Source organism: Phascolarctos cinereus, unplaced genomic scaffold, assembly GCF_003287225.1.
Source record: "Phascolarctos cinereus isolate Bilbo 61053 unplaced genomic scaffold, phaCin_HiC Scaffold_1;HRSCAF=81, whole genome shotgun sequence".
In the NCBI taxonomy this organism is placed as follows: Eukaryota; Metazoa; Chordata; class Mammalia; order Diprotodontia; family Phascolarctidae; genus Phascolarctos; species Phascolarctos cinereus.
Window position 1 is genome coordinate 7,275,141 of NW_027555514.1, and position 15,977 is coordinate 7,291,117.

General features: G+C 42.4%; 1 protein-coding gene across 4 annotated transcripts in view; it reads right to left on the minus strand.

Annotated features, from left to right (window-relative positions):
• Window positions 1-15,977, minus strand: part of DGKB (diacylglycerol kinase beta) — a 667,225-nt gene that overhangs the window by 483,683 nt on the left and 167,565 nt on the right. For all 4 annotated transcript variants that reach the window (XM_021000103.2, XM_021000102.2, XM_021000101.2 and 1 more), the window contains one exon: window positions 7,695-7,848. In XM_021000103.2, the coding sequence (XP_020855762.1) occupies window positions 7,695-7,848 (154 nt within the window). The remainder of the gene's footprint in view (window positions 1-7,694; window positions 7,849-15,977) is intronic.

The following is a 15,977-nucleotide window of genomic DNA, read 5'->3' on the forward strand; positions in this document are numbered from 1 at the left end:
GGCTGCTCCTGATGCATGTCACAATCTCTCTGGCCCCAGGTCTTTGTCAAGGAACTCTTTCCTTGATGGGCAGCCCTTACACATCAAGAATCATCTAGACTTAGCCTGGCTGGTCCCTAGACGTGAACAATTACTCCCTAAGAAGTCAGGGGGGGGAGAAAAACCTGGCCTGACAACTTGGCGTCTTGGTAAGAGGCACCAGCACCCTTCCTGGACTTTGACAATCCAAGACCCTCTCCATGCCTTGATAAAGCCACGGAGCAGGGGGGCTGTGGGGAAAAGGTACATGAGCATACACATGCCCAGAGATGACGGATGCAAAAGGAGGAATGTGGATGAGCCATAAATACACAGTACTATTGGCTCAGCCTCATCAGCCACATCACGGCAAACACATCATAATATTCCTCCAAAGTAGTGTCAAAATGTTGCTCATCATTAAATTCCTGACAAAGTAACTGAGTGCTCTATTCCCGTTGTTCTCAATGGGCTTCAGTAATTCTAGCTAAGCCTTCTTTTGAATGGATTCGAAAATGTTTAGAGAAACTCATAGAAAGCTGATGAATGAAAACCCGCTAGAATAACATAACGACAAACTGAGAAGAAGAGGAATGTGGGGAAAAAAGTCATCAGACATTATAAGAGTGTGAGAAAAACAAAATCCCAAAAGGCACATATTTAACACCTAGTCACCAAAAAGAAGGGCTCAGTTGACATTCCTGATCCCTTCCTTAAACTGGTCAAAAGTCTTAGAAAGGATGCTCTGATGAGGATGCATTTTTTTTTTTTTGCTTCAGAAAGGATTAAAGGCTGAGCCATTGTCTTCAGTATAGTGAAATGTTTGCACTAGCTACCGTTCCCTCTCCAAGCATTCTTTAAGATCACTAATGCACATGATACATTAAGCCCTGCTCCAAATGTTCTTTGATCTAGCAACAATGGGATCCTGGCTGTTCCTTAACTGCCACACTCCAGCTCCTGACTCTGGACATTTTCGCTGGTACCACTCATGTCTGGAATACTTACTCCTCTCTTCTCTTCCTTCTGGCTTCATTCAAGTTCCAGCTAAAATTCCCCCTTCTGCAAGATACCTTTCCCACCCTACCCTGTTCATCTTGGTGCCTACTGTCTGTGACTGTACCCAGTTTATCCCCGCTCTGTCTTAGTTTGCCCATGGTCACCTCCATTAGGCTAGGGGCTCCCTGAGAGCAGGGACTGGTTTTGGCCTTTCTAGATGTATCTCTAGTGCTTAGCCCGGCACTAGGAACATATGGAACATTTAATAATTGCTTGCTGTGTGGGGTTGACCTGGCAGACAAACTTGGCTTTGATGAAGGGCAGAGAGTCTAAGAACCTGTATCCATAGGGGATAGAAGTCTTGTGGGTTAAGGAAAGAGGAGGTGAAGCTGTTTCAGGTGAGAGGTGATAAGGGTCAGAATTAGTGTTACCTCTCTGGACATGAGAGGACTGAGGCAAAAGGTGCCCTCAAAAAGCAGTGATGTGGAAGAGGCCTCCCACTTGTCCTTCTTCACCCAGAAGTCAGAACTAGGAAAAGAGGGTGGATTAATGCTCTTATGTGTGGAGAACCTTCCTGGTAATCAGAGGTACCACCAATGGGAATGGCTTTCTCTTCCTAGGGGTCTTGGAGCAAAGGCAGGATGGCCACTTGCCCAGTTGTTGAAGTAAGATGCAGTTCTGGCTTGGACCAGACTAAACATCCTGAAGTCCCTCCAAATGCTGAGATTCTGCAAGGGAGGATAGCATCAAAGATATTCTGCACCTCTTCAGCATTTCCTGGAAATGTCCCTGTCAATGATGGTCACACAGTGCCAGTGCCCGCTCCCCTTCCAACCTAGGGCTTAATCCCCATGGCAATAATAAAGACCCTCACAGTGTGCTTTGCCAGGGAGCAGTTAGGTGGCACAGTCAGGAAGACTCACCTTCATGAGTTCATATCCAGCCTTAGACACTTAACAGCTGTGGGACCCTGGGCAAGTCTCTTAACCCTGTTTGTCTCAGTTCCTCATGTGTAAAATGAGCTAAGGAAGGAAATGGCAAAACATTCTAGTATCTCTGCCAAGAAAACCCCCAGTGGGGTCATAAAGAGTCGGATATGACTGAAAATGATTAAATGACCAGTGCTTTGCTAATATTTCATCCATCCATCTAAAAATGTCATATTTCAGAAGACAATGTTTAAAAAATTACAAGATCAAAGCTCTTTTTCCAGAGACACATTAGTTCTTGAAATATTTTAAAAAATATTTAATCAGTCTGTCAATAAACATTTTTGAAGCTCCTACTATGTGGCAAGCATTATATTAAGCCCGAGGGAGTGTGGGGGGGAGAGAACAAAAAGAGGCGGAAGATGGTCCCTCTTCCTCTAGGAGCTTACAATATAATTGGAGTGACAAACAAATATATACCAACATGCCATATATAGAATAATTAGGGAATAATTAACAGAGGGAAGGCTTCAATATTAAGAGGGTTATCAACAGTGTCAACGGTTGCAGAGAAATCAAGAAGAATGAGGACTGAGAAAAGCCATTGGATCTAGTCATGAAAAGACCATTGGGGACTTTGGAGAGGGTGGTTTCTATGTGGGGATAAGGTCGGGGGCCATATTGAAAAGGATTAAGAAGAGAGTGAGAGGAAAGGCAACAAGGGCATCTCTTGTAGTATATGTAGCAACATCCTGGAGATTAGGGAATGAATGCACTGGTTACTCAATTTTCAGGGCTAAAGAACAGATCCTATTTTAGTCACTACCTTAAAAGGTTTATGGAACAAGTTGTCCACTTTAGACACACACACACACACACACACACACACACACACGCATACCCCTCCCATGATTCACTCTGAAAATAATGCCCATAAATTTCAGATGATTCATCATGACAAAAAATGTAATTAAATTATCTGATAAAATGTCTTTAGCGTTGGTGAAGGGTTACAAAATTTCTTCAACATCAACATTTAAATCTAAAAGGCCTATTTAACTCTGTAATGTGAAAATGAGGCTGTTTTCAAGGAGTTAAACTATAATAATTCAACAAGAACAATAAAGAGGCCAAAAAAACTCCAGTCTAAGAACAATGTTTGTAAAGATAGATGACAATTATTTTTCTATTGTTAAAAGAAAGAAATTATTCAAATTATTCAATAATTGAAAAAGAAGGGGAGGGGGAGCCATGCAACTCTGCTGCTTTGAATGTGTCTGACATTAATCATCAAAGTTGGTCCACTTACGGAGATTTCCCATGGCTCCTTACACTCTCTATCCTTCTCTGTTCTGCTCAGTGATTGCAGTCATTTCAAAAAGTGGGACCTGGGGCTGTTCGGTTTTTCTTCTAATTTTACAGTGAACCCCATCTACTGCTGCGCACACATGGATGCATAGGTGGCCATGGTACTGATCTACATGTGGTCATTATTGTCCTCATTCACTTCTGACACCCACCCGAGGACAGCCAATTAAGAAAGGCTTTCTGAAAGAGGAATGTAAAGCCTGCTCCTCCAGACCTCCATGGCTCTGTGCTTTCATCAGTGCTGCCACAGATGTCTGTTACCCAGAGTCCCTAAGGATCCTTCTCAGGGGACTGGGAAATGTAAGCAAGCTTCATGGCTTGGACCCAGTGGGGCAGGATTGGACTGCATCTCATTTGGATCTCACAGTCTCTTGCTTCCTCAATCATGAATGAATGCCAAGAGAGGCAGAAGAATGAAGGTAGGAGCAAAAAGATATTAAGCCATGAAGATGGCCTAGTAGAGACCCCAAGAAGCGTACCCTGTGCTCCATGACGATGGAGTATACAAAGGAAACCAAAGGCAGCTAGGTGGTGTACAGGGTGGTTGAGTCAGGAAGGCCCCGAGTTCAAACTTAGTCTCCAGGCATTCATTTTATGACTTCAGGGAAGTCATTTAACCTGTTTGCCTCAGTTTCCTCAACTGTAAAATGGGGATAGTAATAGTGCCTACCTGCTTGAGTTATCATAAGATCAAATGAGATCATATTTGTAAAGTGCCTAGTATACAATTGGCACTTAATAAACACTTGTTTTCTCCCCCCAGCCTCCCCTGCTCCAAGCCCACAGGAGAGCCACAGCTCACAACTTCTTAACAGGTTATTTCGGTAAGCAGATCCCAAGTCAATTCCCTTGCGTCAAGCTTGGCTAACGAGCCTCCCAAATTTGGGCAACATGCTTTGCGCATCTCCAAGTCTCAGCTGCAAACCTCTGCAGGTTGGTAGTTGCAGAGATCGGAAGAAGAATGTATTTACACAACTACACACTTCTGGCTTTATTGACATTTACAAATCACCTCACTTCCATCATCAGAATGGTGCAGCTTGGGATGGACTAAGAAAGGAAGAAAAAAATTATATATATATATATATATATATATATATATATATATATATATATATATGTGTGTGTGTGTGTGTGTGTGTGTGTGTGTGTGTGTGTGTGTATACATACATAGACATATATGTTGTTGTTTTCGAGTTGTTTCACTTGTGTCTGACTTCATGACACCATTTGGGGTTTTCTTGGCAAAGGCACTTGAAGTGTTTTGCCATTTCTTTCTCTGGTTCATTTTACAGATGAGAAAACAGGCAAACAGGTTTAAGTGACTTGCCCAGGGTCACATAGGTAGCAAGTGTTAGAGTCCAGATTTGAACTCAAGAAGAAGAGTCTTCCTGACTACGGGCTTGATGCTCTACCCACTATACCATCTAGCTGATGCTTTTTTTTTTTTTTTGGTGAGGCAATTGGGTTTAAGTGACTTGCCCAGAGTCATGCAGCTAGTGAGTGTTATGTGTCTGAGGTCGGATTTGAACTCAGGTCCTCCTGATTCCAGGGCCTATGCTCTATCCATTGTGCCACCTAACTGCTCCAGCTGATGCTTTTTTAAAAACGTTGCTAATGCCCCAAATCGTTCCCACCTCTGCCCCCCCCTTAGAATCTTTTCTTATAACAAAGAAGTACAGATAAACATAAGTAACCCAGATATAAGGGTCAGCCTACCTGCCTCATTCCGCACACATTGTCCCCTGACTTTCTAGTGAGGTAAGGGGCAGGTTTCTTCATGAGTCCTCTGGACTCACTACTTTGATCAAAATTCCAATATCTTGGGGTCATTGCTCAATGCTGTTTCCAGGGAGTGCAAGAAGGGAAAAGATGGGGCTCTTCTGAGGTTTAACCACATAGAAAAGTGTCCAAGCTGAACTTTGAAAAGGGATATTTTGAACTCAGCAGTCACACGTGATCTGCTGCTAGTCACCGCCATTTGCACAGATAAGAACAGACGCCACCACCATTTAAAAGGAACCAGGCCACTCAGCATAAAAAGCCAAGAAGACAGCAGGAGGGGAAAGCAGTTAAAATGAATCAGGGGAAGGGAGTACGTGGGGGATGAACGCCATCTTCTTTCCTGTCACCTATGTTCTCGCTCTCTGAGGCACAAGGGGATCTTTTCCTCGCTCTATTTTCCCACTCCCCAAACCCTATCAATTGCCAAGTCTTCTTTTTTGTCTGCTTCTATCTGCACAACATCTCTTGAGTGCATTTTACCTACACACACACACACACACACACACACACACACACATAAAAGTCCACCCCCCTGGCTCCAGCCTTCATCCACTCACACCTGGACCACTGCAGTGACCTTGGAAGTGGCCTCTCGGTTTCTAGTATCCTCCTTCCCAGATCCATTCTCTATTTTGCTGCCAAATTTACATTCCTTAAACCCAATCCTGCCCACGTCCCGTGTCTAGTTCAAAATCACCAGGGGCTTACTAACTCGTATGATATATCATACCTGATATATAATATATAATAATATATAATACAATAATTATATACTATATATATAATGTAATCATAATAAAATAATAATATAATATACTATAGATAATATAGAAAATCTTCAGCCTGAATTGTAAAGTCCCCCAGAACATGACTCCCACTTCTTTCTTGCCTGGTTTCATTTGGTTCCTCTTGACATGCTTTCTGCTCCCATCAGACTAGCCAGCAAGCTTGGCTTTCTAGGACAGTCAATTCCATCTCAGACCTCAGGGGCTGGATGCTTCCCCTCCACACCTCCACCTTCTAGACTCAGCCCTGGTGGCTCCTTCCTATATAAGATTTCCTGATCCCTGCAGCTGCAACATTTTTCTCCCTCTTGAAATTGTTTCCAAAGACTTTCTAGCATCTTTGTAGTTTCACTTCCAGGTACATCTTTCATTACTGACTACTGATAGAATGTAAGCTCCTTGAAGCAGGGATCATTTCATTTTTGCCTTAGAATTCCCAGCAGCACATAATTCCATGTCAGATAGACACATAGCTAAATTAAACATTCATGAGGTACTTATATTGTCCTAGACACTGCGCTCAGCCCTGGGGATACATATAGAAGCAAACAATTGAGTGCCTCTGCTCAAAGAGCTAAATTTGAGTGAGCAAAGGCATTGCACAAGCATGGGAGGTGCTCATTTGGAGGAAAGGTAGAAAGGCTGCAGAAATTGGCTCTAGGGCCCATGGTTTGGCTAGATAAGGCAAAAGCCTCATCTATTATATTCAAAGGGAACCAGGAGTGGAGTCCTCACCTCCAGTGGGATTAAGAAGGTCAGAGAGCAAGGCCGTATGGCATTTGGTATTCAGCAAAGCACATATTTGTGGAATTTCATCAAAATTTTTGGATGCACACACTAAGCTAGCAGAATTTTTTTTTTTTTTATCATTCATGGTGGGGGTGGGGTGGTCAGTAGCAATGACTAAACCATGGTTAAATATGCCATGGTTAAATATGCTATGGCTAAACTTGGACTCATTATGAACATGAAATTACAGCAGCCACCGGTAAAATTTCCATGTAGCTTGAAATGTCTTTATATGTATTGCAACCAATATTTTCATAAATTTATAATAAAACAAATGTCATCTAAACTTCTGATTTCAAAAATCACATTAATTTTTTTTTTATTACTGGTAATATGTTACAAAGAAAATGTGTAAGTAAAAGCCACTCTTTAGATGTTGAAGAAACAATCACTTTGCAAAGAAACAATCATTTTAGACACCTCTTCATGAAGTGAAAGCTGCCCCACCAGCAGAATAAGCTCTGGGCAACCCAAAAAATCTGACTCTAGGAGGAATGATGGACTTCGAGTATGATCCAGGGACATGCCTGCCTAAATTTAAATGAAAGCACTTTGAAATATTGCCTTTATTGTTGCAAAAACCTTGTTCCTATTTTTTTAAAATAAATCTAGGTTACCAGATTTTCTGTCTTGATGTACTTACTACACTTCAGTCCTTGGAAAGATCAGCATCTCCTGCTATCCCATAGAAATGTCTCTTGGAACAGATATTAGCCAATCATTGAAAAGCTAAGCCTTTGTAAGTATCTCAGTTATGTGAAGATTCTAATTAAGGCTTGCATTCCCCCAATTATAAAGTATTCATAGAAACCTGGCATTTCCCACACATCCACACGATCTTTTGTGACTCTGCCATATATCTCATTACCAAAGGCAAGCTGTTGCCTAGTTCCATCCCCCCTCTGATTTCCTCATGAAGAACCTACGATGCTTCCTGAATTTCTCAAACTCGACTTTTCCCGGGGGTGGGGGTGGGAGTGGAGAGACACAAGATGAAACAGAAACAGGAAGAAGAGCTTACCCCCAGAGAGGAGGGGAGGTTTACTTTTGACCAAGGGGCTGGAATGAGGGGCTTGGCTGCTAAAGGATGTGAAGAGATGGGCACTGAAGTCATCGGGCAGCTCGGCCTCCAGGAATGTTTTCATGAACAGCTTGAAACCTTCAAAGTCTATGGTCTGCAATGGAAGCAAAAGTTTTAAAAAGATGAACGCAAAGATTAGTTGCCTGCCCCATGGGATTATCATTAGAAACACTAAATTACCCATGATGATATTCAAGCTATGTGATGAAGATTGATGATGATGATGATGATGATGATGATGATGATGATGATGATGATGATGATGGTGGCAATGTTAGGTCCCATTTCTCCAACACGTTTTAGACTCACAAAATATATTACATACACTATCACGTTTGACCACAATGACCCTTATGAAATAGCTAAGTGATGTATTTTCATTCTTGTTTTACAAGTCTGGAAACTAGCTCACAGAGGTTAACTACATTCCCCAAGGTCGCTCAGTTGTAGGAGGGGACAGGGCTGGATTCTCTGTTATTCCTAGGATGTGGTTCTAGTAGGGATGTTTTCAGGACTGTCCTGACAGTATCATTGAGCCATCTCTGAACAAGGACATATTTTCCTCGCTTCAAATTCTATCCTCATTATTTAATCTTTTAGCCGTCTTTTACTGAATGTTTTGGGGGGGCTTTAAATAATTGATGAGTCTGTGATGGCTTTCAGGTGGAGTCTAGAATGTTTACACACAATTAAGCTTAGAATCATCTATCTTTGAGGAAAATATGCTTGCATTGCAAGAGAAAATGCTCAGCTCCACAGTTGAAATCCCTTAACCACACAAGCCAAGCAAATCCCAATGGACAAATCACTCACTGGATGGTTTTGGGTATAAAACTCATACATATCTATGCAGGAGCACACATCTACCCGTATACAATATGCAGAGGCCTCTTTCCACACAAACAAGCTGTGTCTCTGCATGTCTGCACCACCCACACCTCTTCATTGGTCAGTTTATAACCTGGTCCTGGTGTGCAGCCTTTCCTTTATGCTTCAATGAACCCATGATATCATTGATTTGGAAGTTCCTTCCCCCAAAGTAGATATAACAACATATTCTTGAGCTCTCAGTCTGTGTTGCTCTCAACAATGTCCTCATGTCAATTTGGGGAGGGGACCCACCCACCAAACTGGAGGCCTGGAAACACTCTCTCTTAATATCACAATGGTAAAGTAAAACACCTGGCACATAGTAGGTGCTTAATAAATGCTTTGAAGAAGGAAATAGAAAATCTCTCCAGTTTCTTTGCCAAGAAAACCTCAAATGGGGATCACAAAGAGTAATATATTTAAGAAATGATTGACCAACAATGAATACTTGTAGGCTAACTGAACAGTGCAGGATTCTGGCTATGTAAGCGTGACACACACCACCACCTTTGACAAGTGATGAGCATACCAACTGACATTTTTTGTGGTTATTTTTTGGAATTCTTCCTTAGTTATATCTTAGTTAATTGTGGTAGCCTCTCCACTGTCCTCCTAGCAGCAACAGCAACGGCAACAGAGTAAAGTAGTAGTAGCAGTAACAATAAAGTGGTAATAAAGTAGTAACAACAGCAGCAGTAAATATAATTTTAAGGTGTGCATAGCATTTCACAAATAGCATTCCTCCTTATCCTCACAATAGCTCTGGGAGGTAGATGCTATTATTATCTCCATTTTACAGAAGAGGAAATTGAGACAGTGGAGAAGTGACTTGCTCAGTATTGGAGCTCGATTTGAGCTGTGACCTCTCGAGTTGAGGCCCAATGCTCTGTCCACTGTGCCACCAGCTGCCTCTGTTTCCTCTTCAGATACTCTCATAATCCATTTTTTGCTACCATACAGAAACGCACGTGCACGCGCACGTGCACGCACACACACACACACACACATACACACATACATTTTCCCTTTCTTGGAAAGCTTGGACTCATTTAAAATAACTTTTCAATTCTCCAAAGATGATTCAGGCCACTCTTCTCCTCATTCAACTCTGGGCCCAGCCAGCTCTTGGTATACACACTGACGAGCAAGTTCTCCAGGCTGTTCCTTCAAATGGGCACAAACATTCGTCATCTGCTTGACCTTTCTGGGATAAATGATCCAGCCAAATTCCTTCCATAACTCATAAATCCCTTGTAAGACGCACTTCCAATAGTGCAGGACTCGATGCTGTCAGCATGTGATTCAACAACAGGATCATCTGGAAGGACTCATCTACAGAGAATTACTCGAATTTGAACTCCAGGCTAGAACCCCTCCATCCCATTGGTGAGAAGACATCCCCCTGTTTCATTTCTCTTCTCGTGTACATGATCAGAGGGCCTTCAAAAGGTATCATTTCTTTTGTTGTATTATTCACTGAATTTGAGATGATTCTGAGATGCGCTTGACACGCTGCTGAAAAAGAACCTGTAAGGCAAGACTTTGCTCTCCTGGACCAAATGACTTTTTCATAAGCAATAAGCACAGTGAGATCTTATTTTCTTTTAATTTTGGAGTTGCGAGATGGTAGGAAGGTGGTCTTCTTGGTGAAAGCCTGTCTGCTCATTCCTAATGCCTTCATTTAAATGATATACATGCAATAGAGATAAAGATGATCATCAGCAGAATCTTGGCCAGCAAGTTAACCAAGCCATCAATCAATTAATAAACATTTATTAAGTCCCCGTATGTGCCAGGTACTGTGCTGGAAGATGAGGGTACAAACACAGAACGAAAATGATCACTGTTCCAGAGGAACTTTCAGGCTGGCAAAGGGAAACAGTATGAGCATCTGCTGGCATATAGGAATTAGATAAATCATAATTGGGAAGGGGAGGGAAGGCACTATCAGCAGAAGGGAGGATCAGGAAGGGCCTTGTGCTATTGTGTTCATCCTTCACTTTTGAAGTGGACCAGTGGCATCACAGGGTGACGTTGTGATTCACTTAAGTGACGTACAGGTGTGCAAAGTTGGCAGCCTCACTCTCCCTTCCAGTCATTGAAGTCTAGACCAAAGACAACTGGCAAAGGCCTGGAAGGCAGTAGATGACCTTGGTGACTTCCACGTCTGACAAGCTCTAAGCACCCACAGTGTTGTTGAAATACATTGTTCTCATTGACCCATTCCACCGTGGGAAGTTTTCAAGTGCTTGGTGTAGACATACCCCTCACTTGACGACAGGTTTGAGGCCTGTCAGCTACTCTTACTCTGGGTTGGCCTGTCTGCTGAGGTGATTTTGAGAGGGTGTGGCTGCTGAGCATACGACAGCTTCCTGGAGACACAGGTGAGAGTTGAAGGCCAGGTAGACATCAAAGGTGGATGAGCAGACCCAGTAAGGCTTCAGCAAGCCCTCACACCAGAGCTGCTAGTCCTCCTGAATGCCCCATACGCCAGAAGGCAACTAAGTGGCACAATGGATTTAGAGTTAGGGAGACTTGAGTTCTAATCTCACCATAGACACTTACCAGCTCCATGACACTCAGCAAGTCATAAAACAACAAAAACAACAACCAAATCTATTTGCCTCAGTTTTCCTCAACTATAAATGGAAATAATAATAACATTTCCCATGCAGGATATCAAATAAGAATATTTTCAGGCATTTATCACAGTGCCTGGCACATAGTAGATGCTTAATAAATGTTTGTTGCCTTCCCTTATTCTCTTTCCTTCCTTCCTTCCTTTCTTTTCTTTCCTTCTTTCCTTTCTTCTTTCTTTCCTTCCTTCCTTCTTTCTTTCCCTCAAATTTATTCCTCCTCCAAATGTCCACATTTCTGTTGGGGATGCCACCAGCTTGCCAGTCAGTCATCTACATTCCCATCTTTGTCAGTTTCTTCCATATCTGCCAGAGTTCACCTATCACCACCGAACTTTTTTTTTTATGATAACTACATCAGGTGGTCTCATGATGCCTTGATCTCCTCTCCACTGTACACTCAAGGCAAAGCCAATATCTTATCACACCCCAACTCTAAACTCATGAAAGCTGTGTATGTGGTCAGGGGTCTCCTCACTTCAGGAAGAGGATGGCACCTGGAGCATGGGCCTTCTCCAGCTCCCATACTGCGCCATTGCCGCTTGTGAAAATCTTGGCCTTATATTGAAGAAGATGACCCCAGTGGTTGTCAGTGAGAAGATTCAGATGAGGCTGGGTGATTGACTTGTCAGTGGGTTGAGTTTTGAGAATCTAATGGCAGTTTAAAAACATAAACAGGACAGGACAGATTTTGCCCAATCTGCCTCTGACATGTTTTCTAAGCAGCAGCCTCAGGCTTGTGAATGAGCTATTCAAGAAGACAACAAAAGAGAGGCTAAGCTGGGCTGGGAGACTTCAGGGAGTGCTTGGGAACTGCTGCCAAGCCCATCCCCATTTCAGATCACGTGCCCTATTCCTCAGTTATTTAAATCTGGCCATCTGGAGCTTTGTGTGTGGATGGCTCTGTCAATAGTAGAGAAATCATAATATCTCACATTTATATAGCATTTCCCAGTCCATCCAAGTAGCTTAGAAGTGAATTAAAATAAAACTCATCCGTCTGGAATTGTTTTAGTAACTTCTGGCTGCTACTTGGGCATTTTTGTATGGTGCTATAGAAGAAATCAATTTCATGAACCAGATAGACCACATGCCATTATCCACTTTAGCTTTATAAAGGTACTTGTAGACACCGGGGGATGAGTGATCTCCTCAGTGTGGGCAATTCCTCCAAAGATGTGAGTTGCAACCCATCCTTCCCTGCCTATTTCATGCGTCTGTTGTCCAAGTCTGCCCCTCAGTTTCCCTAGAAAGAACTCTGCCGCTCATCACCTTCGGGCCTCCTTGTTTTCTCTTGGTGTCATGGGTTTTCATTCTTTCATCTCTTGTTCTTGCTCCACGAGCGAAGGCCATCAGGAAACCTGCTGGGTGGGACGCACCTGTGGCTGGATTCAGACAGTGAACTGGGATTCAAAGGACAGACCAGGCTTGGCAGTTGCCATTTCTTGAGAAAAAGTGACCACCCTACTCATCTGTCAATCTGTCAACAGGTAAGTGTTTATTAAGCACAAACTCTGTGCCAGGCCAGAGGACAAAAAAGGACCATGATGTTGATGGTTTTCTTTGTTATTCTGGTATTCTCAGCCCCTGAAAGTGGGGATAAGAGCAGTCTGTGAAATTAGGACAGCTCTGATGAGGACCATAGAGACAGAGGATCCACCTGCACGGACCTGATAAGAGTCAGCCCCATCACCAGGAATCATGGGGGAGGAAGAAATATCTTCTGGCACATTCGTGGGGAAAATTTTACAAGGTTCTCATTTCTTAGCATTTCATACTTCAAAAAATGATCCAAAGGACACTGGAAGGCTGCTACACAGTAAGGTTTTTTGGTAGAAAACAAATGTCAGAGTATGTACCCTACAGTTTCAATCCTTACATTGGTTTTAGAAAATGAACGCATCAGCTGGAAACGTTTTCCCTGGTTCAGAGGCACACAGTGATGTATACCTGCAGCACTTAACAACCATGATTCTACTTGAAGAAAATTAAATACACTTTTCTGGGTAAAGGATGGCAGGGGAATAAATATAAGTCTTCCTCTAGTAGAGAAGGGGCCAAAGGACACGAAGAGGCAGCTATTTGATGAATTGCAATCTACCCACAACCACATGAAAGACTGACTTGGATCACTAATAATAAGAAAAATGCTAATTAAAGCAGTGCTGGGGGTTTCATCTCACCAGGATAATAGCAAACATCAAGATGAATCAATCAAAAAGCATCTGCTAAGTATCTACTACGGGACCACCCCCAAAAAGTCAGTGCTGGAGAGGCTGGGTAGCCCCCACAGGGCTTAGTTCACTAAATATCAGTTCATTCAAATCTTCCCACATTTCTCTGAATTTGTCAGATTCTTCATTTCTTAGAGTGTCATAATATTCCACCCTAGTCATTTCCACCATTCCCCAACTGAATGGCACCATCTTTGGTTCCAGTTCTTTGCAACCACAAAACAATTTTGTGAGAATCTTGCTGCACATCAGACCATGCCTTGTTGTTGACCTCCTTGGTATTCTTAGCAATGGGACCTTGATTAAAGCATACAAACAGGTCAGTCACTTTTCTCGAAAATTTTTAGAATGTTTGGACCAGGCAGAAACTCTACAAGTATGGAGTTGGAAATCTGCCTTTCAGTCTTCAAATTCAATAGTAACATTGCTTTTTTCCCCAAGATCTGAGATAAGTTCCAAAGAGGAAGTAACAAGACCACTGTTGTCAGTACTGGGAAAACATTCCTTCCTTTATTTATTCAATCACAACCATTAAGTATTTATTCTGCACAGAACCTCAGGCCAGGTAGGCACTTAGGGAGATATAAGGACCTTACTATTACAAGGGTGGCTTGAAGAAGACAATGTGGAGAAGCAAAAGAATGGGATCTCTGTCACCAGACAGCTTCCTGTCCTCCTGAGCCTGATACATGGACAAAGAGGTACATTTGTGTATTGTGTACAACAAAATCTAAGCAATAGTCCTGCCCATTTAAAACTACACATGGTGTTTCTCTATCTTCCAACATAGAAAAGGTTCAGGCAACAACAGCCTTGCTTAAAACTAAGGCTTCAAGGAGTGAGAGAGAACTTTCAAGACAAAAAGTGCTGGCTCCAGGGGCCCCTATCTTGAATCCATCTACTAGGAACAGCTTCTATTTATGGCAGTTAAAGAACACCTGGGTCTGTTTTAAAAACATATTCAGCATACCACCACCCATAGCAAAGAATTGAGTCCCAAAGAGAATGATTACCCTTAAGAGTTGTGGCCACATGGCTGGCCTTATTTAACAAGTACTCACCACTGGTAAATCTAGAAACCACAGATGCCTTCCTCCCAGATACATGGTTCCCCCAGACCAGATCCACTCCCTTGAAGACAGAGATTTATCTCTCTTATTTTGTTTTGTTTTCACTTTTGTCTTCACATTCCTGGCATTTAGCACAGAATGGGTATTTAAAAATGTATATATATATATATATATTTCTTGAGTTTAACTGAAATCAGATGGAGAAAGCAGGTGAGGGTTCTGGGCCACCATCAAAGCCCAGGGCATGCTATAATGGTGAATGCACCAAGGAAGTTCCAATGATGACATTTGTGGCCTTCTAGTCCAATATTTTCTTTGTTTAGAGATTATTTAGCTTAATTTTATTTCCCCACAAATCCCACATCAACCATTTGGGGAGATCCAGGCCTAAAATCCTGATGGAGGAAGCTGGGGTGACACACATTTCAAAGTCTGCTTCCAATTAGTCAAAGTTCACTGGGGAGGCACCATGGCATACAGAAAGATTTTAATAGGTGGAAATGAGAAGATATAGGGAATAATAAACAAATGAATAGAAGTAGGTGACAGCTTGTCAAATTTGGACAACAACTCATGATCCCATTGGGCTGGACTGTAACCAGAATGAAGAGGAAGAATATGGAATGAGATGGTTTGTAGGTCATTAGACATGCATGGGTGAACATGCACACATATACATGTATGGGGCCAGTGACAGACTATTTTCCTTCTAAGGACCAGTCTAGCCAAGACTGGAAGAACTTATCCCAGAGTAGCCCCAGAGGACTAAGTTTTGTCATCCAAAGCATCACTCAAAGACAGTATACCTGATGAAATCACAGAGTGAGCATGATTCAGCGAGCTGGGGTTACAACATGAGTTGGTTGAGTAGGGTTTTATGTGGGAGCTGGCAATGTTCTCCGAGGACAAGCATTGACTGGCAGGCTTATTTTCCCATTGCCACTTTTATAAGATGTATTTCATTATGCTTTGTATTCCAGTTTTAAGTGTTTCTGAAGATTTAAACTATTTTATGTCTAATGTACAGTGAAAGTGATATGAAGGAAAGAATAATCCTTATTTATGTATCCCATTTTGGGATCTGTTCCTTGCTCCTGATTGCACTCTGAGCAGTGATTGGGAGGGTGGGACAAGGAGGGGGAAGGAAATAGCCATCCAGTCATCCAGATAAGGAAAGCAGCAGAAAAATAGTTGTCATCCTTGGTGAGGAGTAGCTGACACTTATTACAGCCCAATCACTCCTTCACTCCAGAAGGCAGTCTGTTGTGCTGGAAAAGGCACTGATTTGATCAGGAGGAGGCATGAGCTCAAGTCTTGCCTCTACTGAGTCATGAGACAAGGGCATTTAGATGTCCCTTCACCTTTGTGGACTTCTATTTCTTCTTCTGTAAAATAAGATCATTGGACTGGATG